This window comes from Muscardinus avellanarius (assembly GCF_963383645.1).
Source record: "Muscardinus avellanarius genome assembly, chromosome: 5".
Classification (NCBI taxonomy): Eukaryota; Metazoa; Chordata; class Mammalia; order Rodentia; family Gliridae; genus Muscardinus; species Muscardinus avellanarius.
This window is the reverse complement of record NC_137790.1, coordinates 117,037,171-117,052,571: the sequence shown is the minus strand read 5'-3', so window position 1 is coordinate 117,052,571 and position 15,401 is coordinate 117,037,171. Positions and strand designations below refer to the sequence as shown.

Here is a 15,401-nt window from a genome sequence, read left to right as displayed (position 1 = left end):
GATGGAACCCAGGGGCATTCTACCTCTGAGCAACACCCCAGCCCTATTTTTTTATTACTTATTTTGAAGCAGGGTCTCCCTGAGTTGCAAAGGGCCTCACTAAGTAGCTGAGGCTGTCTGCAAACTATGATCCTCCTGTCTCAGCCTCCCAAATGCTGGGATTACAAGTGTACATCATCACACCCCCACACCTGGCTTTTATTTTGAAACAGGGTCTCACTAAGTTACTGAGGCAGGCCTTGAACCTGTCTTCCTCCTATCTCAGCCTTTGGAGTACTGGGATTACAGGCTTGTGCCAGAGAACCCAGTTTATATTTATAAATTATTATCCAGCCAATTAACATACATATCCTTTATCCTCACACCCAGATGTAGATAAAATGGTAATGTGATGAAAGATAAAGCTCCATGGATTCCATCCTGCATATGGACATGAGCAACTTGAACTCCAATATTTCGAAGTCTTGAGACATAAATAAATCCATCATCTCGTACGAGATCATTCTGGCAGGTCAGAACATAGGTTAGTGGCAAGTTCTGTAACTGGGAATCGTTGGCCAGCAGGGGTGATGCTCTGTGATCCATAAGTGCTGGCAGTGAAAATGTAGACCTTCCGAGAATGGGCTCAGTGTAAACATGGTCCTTTCTGTACTTCTCAGGAAGAAGAGTGCTCCAGTTAGCCAACTTAAACAGATGTTTGGACTCCAGAGGCATGTGTTGGTTTCTTCTCATTGCCTGCATCAGTGCTTCATCTTTGGAAAAGTATAAACTTAAAAGTCTTATGCCTACGTCCCTTGTAATAAATAAACCATGCACATTTTCTCGGTGAGATGGCAAGTAAATATCAATTGTCTGTAAAATGGGGTAAAGTAAAGCTTGTATCTTAATTCTATGTTTTATTTTAGGATCATTCTGCACCTGAAAGATAAGATATCCTGTAAGGCAAATGTTTCCAAAATAGCAAGAGATGGAATTTAATTATTTAAGCTACAATGAGATAAATGTTTCTGCATAAAATTGTGCTATATATCATAATTATTTTATAATACTTATAATATCTCTTATTGACATGGAAAAATGTAGAAACTTCTAAACATTAAATTTTTGCAATTATTGGTGAAAAAGAACAATAGTGATAAAGAGAAGGATATAAGCACAGAGAGGAAAAGGAAGAGATGAGAGAAAAACATACAATGATGGTATTTGTCAAAAGTCAATGGCAGTACAACCTGTAATCCCAATACTTGGGCAGGAAAGATGGGAGAATATCAGCTTTAAAGCTAGCCTCAGCAACTTAGCCAGGCCCTCAGCAGCTTAGCAAGATCCTGCTTCAAAAAAAAAATTTTTTTAAAGACTTTCTATTAAATTAAAAAAAAGACTGGGGGTGTAGCTCGGAGGTAGGATGCCCTTGGGTTCAATATCAAGTACCAAAAATAATAATAATAATAATGGAAAAAACAATCTTGAATATAACACATCTAGAGTAAATTGATATGCATTCTATAGACTCATTTGTTCAGACTCAGAACCCTGAGTTGACTATACACACAAAGAGGAAATGGAGTGAATTCACCCACAGCCTTTCTAACCATACAGGAAAAACAACTCTGCCTGATTCCAAACATGTGTCATCAGTTACTGCTGCTTCTAGAGGCATGCATGACAGTGGACTCAATCTGTAAATTCACTTCTCAGAGACATGTTGAGGCTGATCAGCAAGAGTGTGTTTTGTTATATAATGGGCTGGTTAAAGAAGTTGCTGATATAATAAAATAAAGAAGGGCAGGGAAATGAAACCATGGGATATTCTGAAAGGTCTTAGTCTTAGGAAAGTATAACTTGGTCTAAGATCATCTGAAAAGTGATGACAAAGCTCTATCCTGGGAACACTTAGAAGTTTAGACACACACACATATACATATACATATATGCATGAAAAATACATAAATATATATACACATATATATAAATACACATACATATGTGTACATATGTTTATATACCTGTATTAATCTGTAACATCACACACACATGAAGCCCTATTGTGTAGCCCAATGTGACTGATAGGAAGGTCTCACATTTAGTTCTATATTCTGGGCTTTTTTTCATCATAGTCTAATCTACATTAGCCCCCTGATTAGAGGTATGTGTAAATTTTCTTAGGGTAAAAATAAGAGTTTCAGTGTCAAAATAAAGTATGCAAGCCACTACATTAGTTGATACCCACGGTTTCTTCCCATTTGCACTAGTTTGTTGTGTGTTTAAATGTGCACTCATTTGAAGGATCTTGCTGGCATGTGGTGTCGAGTAGGTTGGGTAGTGACAAGTGGAGAATAGACCTCTTTGAGGTTATTTTACTTTGTCTTCTACCAAGCCGTATAGCAAGTTCATCTTACATTTTATCTGAAACCAGTTTTGTTGATGTAGAGATCCTGAATGCTGTCCAAAAGTTATGAACAGACACCTTGCCATGCCTGTAATAAATGTCTTGTAATTCTTCTTGACTAAGCAAAGCTCATGTCTAGAATGCAAGTATAATTTAATACTTAAAGGTTGACAAACATAATATACACATTAAAAAATTAAGGAGACATGATAGGTTGCGTCCCTCCCTGCCCCCATGAAACCCCGCAGCAGGGATAGGAGGCAGAACCCCGGAAACCAGAAGTGGAGATATCGTGAGAATCTAGGTGCCTTGAGACTCCAAGCATCACGAGGCAGATTCCAGAGGTTGTGAGACTACAGATGTCATGAGAGAATCAGCATTCCTATAAAATATCCTGACTTCCTCTCTGCTGCATGACTCTGCTGACCAACCGTGACCCTGCTTGACCGCATGGCTCTGCTCCTTGGTTATTGGTCCCTTCCTCCACCAGCAGCAGACTTCACCCAAAGGCACTGGGTTTGATTAAAACAGCAGCTTTTGATAACCTGGCTGGTGTTTACCTCCTTTGCAACAACCCAGCTCAATTTCAACATTACAATATGTTGCTTGCTTATCTCCTTTAATAAAGGTGTTAAAAGAATTTGGCAAAGTCAATACCCATTTAGGCAAAAACAATCAACAAACTAGGACTAAAAAATGACATTTTTAATCTAAGGAAAGCTAACTATCATGTTTATTGATGATATATTTAGCAATTTCCTTCTAAGATTCAAAATAAGACAATTGTATTCAATATTGTACTACAGATTACTCCTTGTATGCTAATAAAGGAAAGCAAAAATGCATAAAGATTAGAAAGAACAAATAAAAACTATATCTAGTCACTGAAGATGTGATGGTATAAAAAAATCATAAGAGCTGGGCGAGGTAGCACACTCTTATCCTAGTACTTGGGAGTCTGAGACCGGAGGATCACAGATTCACAGCCAGCCTCAGCTATTTATGTCCTCTAAAACTTAGTGAGATCTTGTTTCAAAATAAATAATAATAAATAGGGCTGGGGTTATAGCTCGGAGGTTGAATGCTTCTGGGTTCAATCCCTAGGACTGCAACAAAATCCAAAACAAAACAAAATTCATAGAAAACTTGAAAATTATCACTAGAATTATAAGTGAACTTATAGGAGATATTATAATAAAAGATGAATACAAAAATCTATTGTACTGTCAATAAGTAATGGGAAAATATTTTAAATAAAGCTATTTTTCCAAAATAACTTAGGAATAAATTTGAGAAATGATTTGCATGATTCTTGATAGGTCAGGTCCCTCCTTTCCCCTGTGGGACCCCCTACAGAGGAGACAGGAGGTGGAACCCGGGAAGCCAGAGCAGAGATGCCCCGAGACTCCCTACATCATGGGGAGACTCCAGAGGTCATGGGATTTCAGATGTCGCGAGAAGTCCAGCATTCCCATACCGCTATCCCTATCCCGAGAACCGGCTACATAAATACCCTAACTTCCTCTCTGCCGTGCTAGCTGTGACTCTGCTGCTCAGTCATCTGTCCGTTCCCCTATGGTTGGCAGACTTCACCCAAAGGTGCAGGTTGATTAATGAGGCTTTTAATAACTTGCCTGGTTCTTGCCTTCTTTGCGATCCCCAATTCAATTTCAACATTACAATTCCCTAATTTAAAAGGCTAAGATAGTGCTAGGAATTGGAGAGAATGTAATAAGAAATAAGGTATACTATACACATTAGTTGAAAGTCTCAGATATTAAGATGTCAATCCTACCCAAATCTACGGACTTAACGAAATTCCAATCAAAATCCAATTAGGCTCTCTTTTTTAAAAAAATTGGCAAGGTATCCTAATATTTTAATGCAGAAGATATGGAGTACTAAAAACAACTTTTTTAAAAAAACAAGGTTGAAATAAACATAGCATTGATAGGAACAGAGATATGCTGGTCAATGGAACAGTAGACTCAGAAAATGGAGAGTACAGTGAATTTGATTTTGACAGAAGTAATTCACTGGGAAGAAAGGTCTTTTCAGCAAAGTTGCTTAAAGGACTGAGTATTTCATGGGGAGAAAACAAGCCTCCACCTTTCCTCCCCACCTCTCAGGCAAACATAGCATACCTGCTGAGTCACTGCTGCTGCTAAGGCGCCTCCGGAACTGTCTCCTGAGATACAGATTCGGGTGGGATCCACTCCATACTTTGCAAGAGTGCTGTCCTGAAGAAAAAACCTGACCACGGCGCTGCAGTCTTCAAACTGAGCAGGAAAGTGATGTCGAGGAGCTAGCCGATAGCTTTAAACAAGAACAAGAAAGCATTTAAGATTGTACCTGCGCAGGGGGCAGTGGCCTACCAAGGTGAGGCCCTTTGCACTTTAACATCAGATCCTATGGTTTGATATTCCACAAAACAAGCTCAAATTTTCTACTACCTCTTGATTAAAAAGAAGATGCAGCTGGGCGTGGTGGTGTGCACTTGTAATCCCAGCACTTGGGAGGCTGAGACAGGAGGATCACAGGTTCAAAGCCAGCCTCGGCTACTTAGTGAGGCTCTCGGCAACTTAGTGAGACCCTGTTTTCAAATAAAGTATGAAATAGGTCTGGAAATAGAAAAAAACCCCTTGGTTCCACCCCCAGTACTACACATACACACACAAAAAAGAAGATCCAAATAAAAGGTGTTTGTATGTTCCTGAAAAGATTCCGAATGTGAAATTACTGTTTCTAAGAATTATCCCAACCTTTGACAGCTATAGCATTCCAAACAAACGTTATTTTAAAATTACACATTTTCTAATCAGCCCTGATGCAATGCAATATTCCAAATGTGTAACGTTTACTTTACTTCCCCCTATCTAGGGCCTTTGAACCTGAGTTTTATGTGTTTAAAACAGAAGTGTTTCCCCAAATGAGTTTCTTCAAGCTCACCCTAAGGTGGAAGTTGGAGATTACTATAATCATAGAAGAATAAGTAATGAGATACTTGAGCTCTTTTGAAAAGATTCCTATGTTGCAATGGTGAGAAGCAAAATATATTAATTTTTAAAATTATTTTGAAGTAGAGATGATTTGGAAATTAAACCTCTAGGGACTGAATATGTAACTCAGTGGTAGAGGGCTTGCCAACCATGCACAAGGCTCTGGGTTCAATCCCCAGTACCAAGAAAGAAAAAAGGAATTGGATCAAACCTCTATGTGATAAAGTCAAAAATCAAAATAACCAAAGAAAATCATTCTCTTACTCCACTCCTACAACGACAGCTTCAAGTTTGTTTGCAGTCCATCTATTCAGGTAGTCTAAAGCTCTTTGTTCTAAAATGAAGAAAAGAAATTTCAAAGTACTCCCCATAATTAAAATGCAGTTATGATTAAAATGCATTAAAATGAAGCAGTTATAGTGATGAACAAAGAAAAAATGTAGCTTGTGAATGTTATATAGGAACCTTTATTTTCCATCCCTGTTTCCAGACAGGGAGACCCAAATCACCAAGACACATGGGGCTTCATCCATCAGCCTCTCTCCGGGGATGAAAACATGACCTTGCCAGTTGGTATTTGGGAGAGGACAACCTAGGCTCAATCCATTCTAATTTTCTCTTGCCATCTTCTGTCTGTACATAATGGTCTTCCCTGGGTCCTTTTGTGGCCTGGTACATTCTACTCTGCTCTGTTCTGCCTAAGCAGCCACTTTCATCAAGAGAAGATGGATGATTGATCTGTAGGGCCATGCTGGGTCTCTAATTTGAGAATGACATATCCACAGCACCTAAACCTAAATTCTTCAAAATATTTATTAGAAATATGATGTTGTTTTGATTTTCACTTATCTGAATTCCATTTTTAACTGGTTCAGAATTCAGAGGAAAAAGAAATAGCTATGTGTTGCCTTTCTAAAACAATAATGCTCGGTAACAGGGTTCCTTAAACCTCCATTTTTTTTTTTTTACTTTGCCATATTTCAAAAGGAAAATAATGAGTGGCTAATCAGAATAGGAGTATACGGATAGCTGAGGATGATTTTTCTCATAACTGGACCATAAAATGTTTAGAATGATTCATTTTAAAATTAAAACAAACACACAAAAACTTTAGGACTGAGGTGTGATGGAGAATATAATGATAAAGTAAAAAATAGGCTTAGAACCATTACTGATACTCAGGAAAGGTAAAAAGACCAATGTCCTTATACCTGGGAGGTGGTGATACGCACCTGTAAATTCACCAGTAGGGAGACTGAAACAGGATCGCAGGTTCAGGGACAGCCTCAACAACTTAGTGAGACTCATAGCAACTTAGCAAATGACCCTAATTCAACACAGAACAAAAATTTTAAAGGGCTAGGGATATAGCTCAGAGGTAGAATGCATTTAGGTTGAATCCCAAGTAATACAAATAAAAAAGGAGGAGGAGGAAGATGAGGAGGAGGTGAAAGAGGAGGAGGAGGAGATGGAAGAGGAGGAGGAGAAAGAGGAGAAAGAAAAGGAGGAGGAGGAGGAGAAGGACTAGGAGGAGGAAGAGGACGAGGAGGACGAGGAGGATGAGGAGGAAAAAGAGGAGAAAGAAAAGGAGGAGGAGGAGGAGGACTAGGAGGAGGAAGAGGATAAGGAGGATGAGGAGGAGGAAAAGAAAGGAGATCTTTTCTTTGAAAGTATTAGGAGGAAATGGGATGGTACTGTTATGAAAAATTTATAGAAGAGAGAGATTGAGGAAAAGATAAAAGGTTCAGGAATTTGAGGGCACATAATTCCTTGAAGCCTCCATTTCGTTTTTTTTTTTCTTTTTTTTTTTTGTGAAATTCTTGCAAACTATTTTTTTTTTATTGGTGCACTGTATTCATACATCATAGTGGGATACAAACTTTTGTAGACATACATGCACACATTGCCCAGTCAGCCCCCACCCGATCCCCACCCCATTCTCTCCCCATCCCTCCCTCCCATGCTTGGCTTAGTGGTTGACATCTAGTATTATAGCAATTTATCCAAAATTAAAAATGATAATCTCACATAACAGTTTCATTTGTCTGATACCAAGCTTTTGATGACTTAAAGATAACATTTCAATATTTCTTTTTGCTTTCTTTCTTACCAGAGAATATTTTTTTTCTTTTTTTTAGGTGAAACTATCATATATTTATTTTTCAGAAAAAAATCTATCCTGAATGGAATATGGACTCTAGATACCCAAAACAATCTCGAAGCAAAAACAAAGCTAGAAGATGTATATTTTCTGATTTCAAACCATATAAAGCTACAATAATTGAAACAGTGTAGTACTGTTCTAATACAAGCCTAGAGCTAACTTCTTCCCTATATTGTCAAGTTATTTTTGACAAGGTTTCCACGAACATTTGGTGGAGGAAATACTAATCTTTTAACTAAATATTGTTGAAAAATAATAATTACATGGAAAAGAATAAAATTGGACCCTTACCTAATCCCACATACAAGTATTAACTCAAACTAGATAAAAGACCTAAATATAAATCTTAAGACTATAAACTTTTAGGAGAAAATCTGGGTCATAAAACCTCACAACATTGAAATTGGCAGTGATTTCTTGGATATGATTTCAATGGCACAGGCAACAGAAGAATATACAAACTCCCTAAAAAATAAAAAAAAATATTGTATATCCAAAGACAATGTAAACAGAGTTAACAGTTAATAGAATTGGATAAAATATTTCCAAATGCTATATCTGAAGGTATATTAATATTCCAACTAGAAATCCTAAAAATTAACAACAATAAAGGCAAACAATACAATTTAGAGATAGGTAAAAGACTAACATAAATAATGAATCTCCACAGATAACCAATCTTAGTTGTCTGTTGGATGGAAACTCTTGTTTCTCTGGTTCTGGTGAATGTTACCTTTTTCTTCTTTGTAGTTAATCTCTTTGAGTATTTTCTCTAGCGCTGGTTTTGAAGACATAAATTCCTTCAGTTTCTGTTTGTCATGGAAGCTTCTTATTTCTCCATCTAATTTGATAGAAAGTTTTGCTGGATAGGAAATTTTTGGCTGGAAGTTGTTTTCTTTCAGAGTTTGGAATATGTTACTCCAAGCCCTTCTGGCTCTCATGACTTGGTTTGGGAAGTCTGGAGTGATTCTAATTGGTTTGCCTCTGAATGTCACTTGGCCCTTTGTTTTTGTTGCCTTTAAGATTCTCTGCTTGGCTTCCACATTGGTCATTTTGACAATTATATGGCGTGGGGATCCTCTTCTCGGATCCTGTCTAAAGGGAGTTCTATAAGTTTCCTGGATCTGTGTATCAACCTCTTGCTCTATATTTGGAAAATTTTCTGCTATTACTTCCTTGAAGAGATTGTTGATCCCTTTGGTATCACTTTCTTTTCCCTCCTCTATTCCAATTATTCTTAGGTTAGCTCTCTTAAGATGGGCCCATATTTCTTCAATGTCAGATTCCTGCTGTTGGATATCTTTTTCTGGATTAGAAACTATGCATTCATTTTTGGATTGCTCATCTTCTAAGAGCGAGATTCTGTTCTCCATGTGGTCTAATCGGTTGTTTGTGCTTTGAATTGAGGCCTTTACTTCATTAATTGCATCCTTTATCTCTTTTTGGCTCTCTCTGAGTTCTTTTCGAAGCACCTCTATTATTTCTACAGTTATTTTCCTGATTTGATCTTCTAGAAATCTCTGATTTTCTGTTTTATCGGGTTCTGATGTTGTGGGGTTGTGCACATTCATTACTTCAGTGTTATTCCTCTTTCCCATGATTTCGGAGGTTTGTGCCTTCTCTGGGTTCTTCCCTTGGGTCACTATGGCTTCACTTAAGGTGCTCTGGATCTCGGGTCTGTATTATCTCAGACCCTACTACTCCTTTACTGGGTTGTATCACAGAGTCTCCGACCCAGGGAGTCGATAGAGGCTGCTTTAAACTATGGGGGGTGCCAGGTTGCACGCTCTCCTATGGTGTGATATCTCTGCCACCACCACTCCCTCACTGGGTCAAGTCCCAGGAGGCACAATACTGGGATTTCTCCTCTGTGGCCCGCAATTTGACTCACTGTTCTTGAGTACGTAGATGTAGCTGTACTGGACTCGGTGAATTCACTGCTGCTGCCGCCGCCGGTGGCTATATGGCGCCTCTGCCACGCCCTCGGCCATGAGGCTGACGTATTTTTTCTTCTCTGGTTTTGATTTCCACTCTGAATCCCTGCAGCGTGTGCTGAGCTCAGCCACTGGGAGCTTTAAATGCTGTCTGCGCCGAAAGATCCCGCCTGGCTGTTCCGCATCGGCTCACCTCAGCTTGCTGTAGCCGTCCGCTGAGTTCGCCGCTGCCGCCGGCAGTATGGCGCTGCTGCCGCGTCCTCGGGCGCGTGTGTCTCCTCTGTGGCCCTGAGCTCTGTTCTCAGTCCGCTTTCTCTCTGGAGCCTGGTGGGTTTTTTGTTTTTCTGGTGATGGTGTTTTCTGGCTATGAAAGGCGCTTTTTTTGTGGTAATGGAGATTGGTTGTTAGCGGGACTCTTAAGCCCCGCTTTTCTCGGTCGCCATCTTCCCGGAAGTCTGAAGCCTCCATTTCCTCTGAAATAATAATAAGCTTGCTCTCTGGCAACCTGGGAGGGACTCGGTGGCCTATGTGATTCGAGTAATGATTATTTGACAGGAATGAGAGGCAGAGCTGACTGGAAGCTTTGGGGGATTTCTCAGCCCAGAAAGGGCATTGATTACCAGCAACAACATAGAGTGCTGCCCTGATATCAGCAACATCTGGGAAACAACTAAAAACACAAATTCTCAGACCCGGCCATTGGCTTCCTGAAACAGTAAATCTGTAGGTGGGGCCCAAGGATTCATCTAATAATCCCTTCAGCTAATTCTGAAGGGCTAAAATATGAGAATCACAGTCTTAAGGTTTTAAATCTTACTGCAGTAGAAAAGGATTCTTTCCTTCCTTGCCATAGTGTGTGTTCGAGAATTCACTTTCTCAGGTTCTTTCATTATCTTTAAAAGGGAAAGCAGTCTTTATGGGGACTTCCAGAAGGATATACAGAACATCTGCTTCCCTAGATATTATAACATTCACCTCTAAACAGGTCCTCTCCAGGAGTTTTACATCATATTGCCAGCTCCTCAAATTGCTCTTCATAATTATGTTTCTATGTCACACATTTGTAAGGAGGATTATAAAATCAACAGCTGCCTATGAGGATGAGTTTTAAGATGTACAGAGATTCTGTTTCTAAGGTCAAAGAGCTGAGATTCCCATTTCAGTATTGGAAGTTACGCAGTTTTATATTTTTGTTTGCCTTATAAACTGCAAAAAGAATAAAATGAGAACAATAGAGGGTTTTTATTTTTCCCTGGCCTTCTACCTTTGCCTGTTAACTTACCATGTATTGCTACTTATTTTTTCTACCCTGTGAATTTTGAGTATTTGATAAAATGTAAAGCGTGCCCATACTGTTCCAAGGATTTTCAGAGTTGAACCAAATGAATCAAGCAAGAGATGTGAGCAAAAATGCAAACATAAGTTACTAAGGCGTACACTGCTGCCTAAACCCAGAACTGGAAGAGCACATATTCAGTTTTTCTTATCTTAATTTTTTTTTGTGTGTGAGTGGTATTAGGGATGGAACCCAGGGCATTCTACTTCTGAGCTACAACACCAGCCTTATTTTTTAGTTTTTATTTTGAAACAGGGATCCCCCAGTCCTATTTTGTATTCTTTATTTTGAAACAGGGTCTCACTAAGTTGCAGAGGGCCTAAGTAGCTGAGGCTAGCCTTGAACCTGCGATACTCCTCTGTCTTAACCTCCCAAGTACTGGGATTACAAGCATGTACAACCACACCCGGCTTCTTATCCTATTAAAAATAAGCAAGCAAGGAAACAATCTTTCCTTAGTTAAGGAGCCTGTGTGATCTTCAGATATACCCTGTGCCACTCAACTAAGAAAAGTGTTTAAACTCTGTGTAAGTCACTTAAATCATTTTCTTTTCATGAGACAGTATAGATTTTTTTTTTCCTATGTTAGTGGTCAGAAAGCTAACAAGGAGAAAACCAAAAAAGCCAGAATTCCAGCCTTACCTATTAGGCATTTTATATGCATCTAGTTTTTGCATACCATTAATTGTTTTCTGATAGCCTAACCTCATTATTAATTTTTGGCTAAGTAGATTGCAATATTGCATATATTTTCTACACTTCTCAAACTTTTTAGAACCAAATGAAAAAGAGAAAGCAAGAATGGGTGGGGGAAGAAGAATCATGCTATTTGTTGAAGTTTCTCATCTCCATTCATTTACTTAATTTATTATTTTACTTAAATAAAGCAGTGGCTCCCCATATATCAGCACGATTTTATGATGGGGATGTTTTTAAAAGTTTTTATAAAGGTAAATGTATTCATGTTTTTGTTTTGAATCTTCAATATATGCCCTTTAGAAATATCACCAGAGGCCAGTAGGAACCTTAGTCTTCACAGGAAGGGTTTATTATATTGTTCTATTGTTCTGTTTTGCATTTCCCCTTTAAAGCCAAGATGAGAAGCTGCCTTCTAAGCTTCACTACCATTTGTATTAATGTTTCAGTAACTACAAACTTGATCTTGTAGCAACCAGTAGCACATGCTTCTGATTTGCCATTATGTTCCTGAATATCTTCTGATCTCCCCACCCGCAAAAGTCTTGTTCATGCCCTAATTTTTTAATATGTGTTCATTTAATATGAAAGGGGTGAATAAAATACTTACCAAAACAAAACTAAATCAGAATTCAAAATCTCCATGATGCTATCTGCCAGACATAGGTCTATGTATAGCTCGATTAGCTCTCAGATATTTGAATGCATGTTTATGCATATTTATATGAGCATGTTTATGTCTATGCATTCATGTATGTATATGCATGTTTATATAAAATAGTTTTTATGTAAAAATGGACAGTCAATAATTCTTTTTATAAATGATGAACTTACTGAAACTTCCAAGACAAAAACCGCCACCATGAAAATAGATCACAGCTCGCCTCGGGGTTTCTGCCTTTTTTTTTGGCAAGTACAGACGAACTGGGATATTGGCAAAGGCCGTATCCACCACTGTAATGTATTCATCTGATAGTGGTTGAACATAATCCAGTCTGAATATCATGTCAATAAACTCTTCAAACTTCATAATACCTATTTTTTCAAGACAGGTAGCCTGTAGGAGCAAAAAAAAAAAAAATCCACATAAAATCAAATATTTTTTGTAATGGGGATTGAATCCATAGATATTCTACTACTTCCAAGATACACCACTGACAAATTTTTGTTGTTGTTGTTTTGAAATAGGGTTTTGATAGGTTCTGAGACTGGTCTTAAACCTATAATCCTTCTGTCTTATCCTCCCAAGTACTGAAATAATAAGTATGTACTACCACACCCAGCTAGATCCTTAAATAACATCAAATGCATAAAAAATAAATTCAAAAAAGAGAAAAAAGAGCCCCCCAAATAAACTCCAAAAGTAAAATATTTATGAATATAATTTTCAACCAATATTGTGAAGATCTAATTACATTCTTTGAAAACCTCAAGTATTCAGTATTTTAGACTAAAGTAATCTCATTACAAAACCATCATTACCGGCATTTTTTCTAAAAACTGTTGTTGAAGCTGGACCTGGTGGTGCATGCTTGTAATCCCAGTACTTGAGAGGCTGAGACAGGAGGCTGAGACAGGAGGTTTGCAGGTTCAAGGACAGCTTCAGCAAGTAGTGAGACTCTCATCAACCTAGCAAGATCCTATTTCAAAATAAAAATAAAAATAGGGCTGGGAGTATAGCTTGGGGACAGAATGTATTTTTTTAAATAAGCACTTTTTTCTTTAAGTTGTCCTTGTCAGGTATCTTGGTCACAGTGATAAATGAGTGAACTAAAACAAATTTAATATTTCATTTAATCCCAACTTTAAAATATCTTCATATGACCACACAATTAATGATCCAAATTTTTTGGTTTTCAACTCTAAATAGATTAATACCCTTTGTCCCTGCTGCTTCCCTTAAATGCCATATTTGTCGCCACTGACAAAAACCCTTCTTGTTTTTTCTGACCAACCACTCCAGGTAGAACCTTTGTGTCTAATCATTGAACAATTTACTAAAAAAAAAAAAAAAGCCTTAAAAGTTACATGGTCAAAGTACACGAAATAGCCTTTCTTACTTCAATGATTCCAAAGAATTTTTTGTTCATATTCAATTCTGAATTGCTGATATTGATTTTCTCTTGAATTTTCAAGGATAACATAGCCCCATAATTATCTTAAAGTATTGTGAGACAACAACAATAAATGTCTGTATACTCTATAATAATTATGAGACTGTTATCTTTGAAAATTCAAGTGAAAGTCAAATTAATAAATAAACCCCACCACTTTTCCTTTGATCAATACCAAGTTTTTTTTTTTTATGAGTATCATGGTACATGGATGCCTTTTGTTTAGGCATAGATTCTGTTTCATCCTGTTTTCACAAATGCAAAGAGTTTTACTTAATATTTATTTAATATTATATATATTATATATATTATATATATTTACTTAATATTTACTTAATATTATTCAGTTAATTTATTCTAAAAAAACAAGCAATATTTCTTTCAAATTGATATTAATAAAAAGTTCATGAGTATTCATTTTAATCAATGAGACATTCCTATCTCCACAAAAGAAGAATAAATATTAGTCTTACCATAAATATACAAGTTTTAGCCACTGCATTCAAGGCCATTACTTTCCAGCGTTCTTCAATATTGTCTGGAATGGATGTATACATATGAGTCAAAAAAAGAGCAAAAAACAGCCCCACACAGAGAGTCTTGAATGTCATAATGCCCCTTTTACAGCCTCTTCACAGTGCTGAGATTAAACTTTTTCCATAAATATTGAATGATAGTCAGCAGAGCATATGTAGCCTGGGAGCCTTCTCTAGTAATGTAACCGTCTTAACAACATGAAGCTGATCTTTAATTTAAATATGACGGCACCAGTAGTAACTGGTTTTGCAAACACAGAGTCTGAAACAGATGTTGTAATTCATCAGGCCAAACACCTATTATTAGGAGACGGTGAAAAACTCCTACAATGTTTCTTTATCCTATGATATCAGGAGCAGCAGAGTATAGTGTACCTATTAAGACTTAGATCAGAGCCTATATAAAAGCACTGAATAAACCTTGGAGCAAAATTTTGTGAGTGGTCGGTTGCACCATTTTCTAAGAAGAGATCTGGAAAAGGGGTTAGTTGGTATTTAGTCAAAATTCAAGTTCCTGCCATTAGCATCAATGATTAACTATGTTAAGAAACCTTGCTTATGGTGAATCAAGATTTAGACCCAAAGATAGGGCATGTAGAGACTTTTTTAAGTTCTATCATTCATCAAGTTAGAACTTCTCAATAGGCTGATGTACCAGCAAGCTTATCATAAGTATCTCAGAAAATATAAATATCATATTTATTTATGGTACTGGGCATTGAGCCAAGAGGTTTTCTGCCTGTGAGTGACACCCCCAGCCCTATTTTATTTTATATTTTAAAATTTTGAAACAAGATATCACTATGTTTTCTCATACTGCTGGCCTCGAAGCTGTGATCCTCCTGTCCCAGCCTCCCAAGTACTGGTATTACAACCATGTACCATTGTGTTTGGCACATTCTGATTTTTAGGATAGTGTGGTCATTATTTTATGTGTCAACTTGACTGGGCTATGAGATGCTTAGATACCTAATAAAACATTATTTCTGGGTATGTCTGTGTCCAGGAAAGACTATCATTTGAATTGGTAGACTGGGTGAAAAAGATTATTCTGGATATGGGTGGGCCTCATCCAGTCCACTGAAAGCCTAAAGACAAGAAATGTGCAGAGGAAGGGTGATTCACCTTCTCTTCTCAAAAAGAGACATTTATATCAATGCTATCGCAGTCTCCATCTTCCTGCCCTGTGGCTTGTTGCCATTGACCTAAATATTTGAGACAGTCTCCAGCTCATCC

The 15,401-nt window shown here is 37.6% G+C and overlaps 1 protein-coding gene across 1 annotated transcript; it reads right to left on the bottom strand.

Annotated features, from left to right (window-relative positions):
- Positions 1-315: 315 nt before the first annotated feature.
- Positions 316-14,240, bottom strand: LOC308262959 (arylacetamide deacetylase-like 2; the record flags this gene model as incomplete). The annotated part of the gene is made up of 5 exons (XM_080695736.1): positions 316-918; positions 4,531-4,702; positions 5,650-5,719; positions 12,350-12,572; positions 14,103-14,240. 5 exons carry the CDS (start codon positions 14,238-14,240, stop codon positions 316-318), a joined length of 1,206 nt encoding a protein of 401 aa, XP_080551862.1.
- Between the last annotated feature and the right edge of the window lie 1,161 nt (positions 14,241-15,401).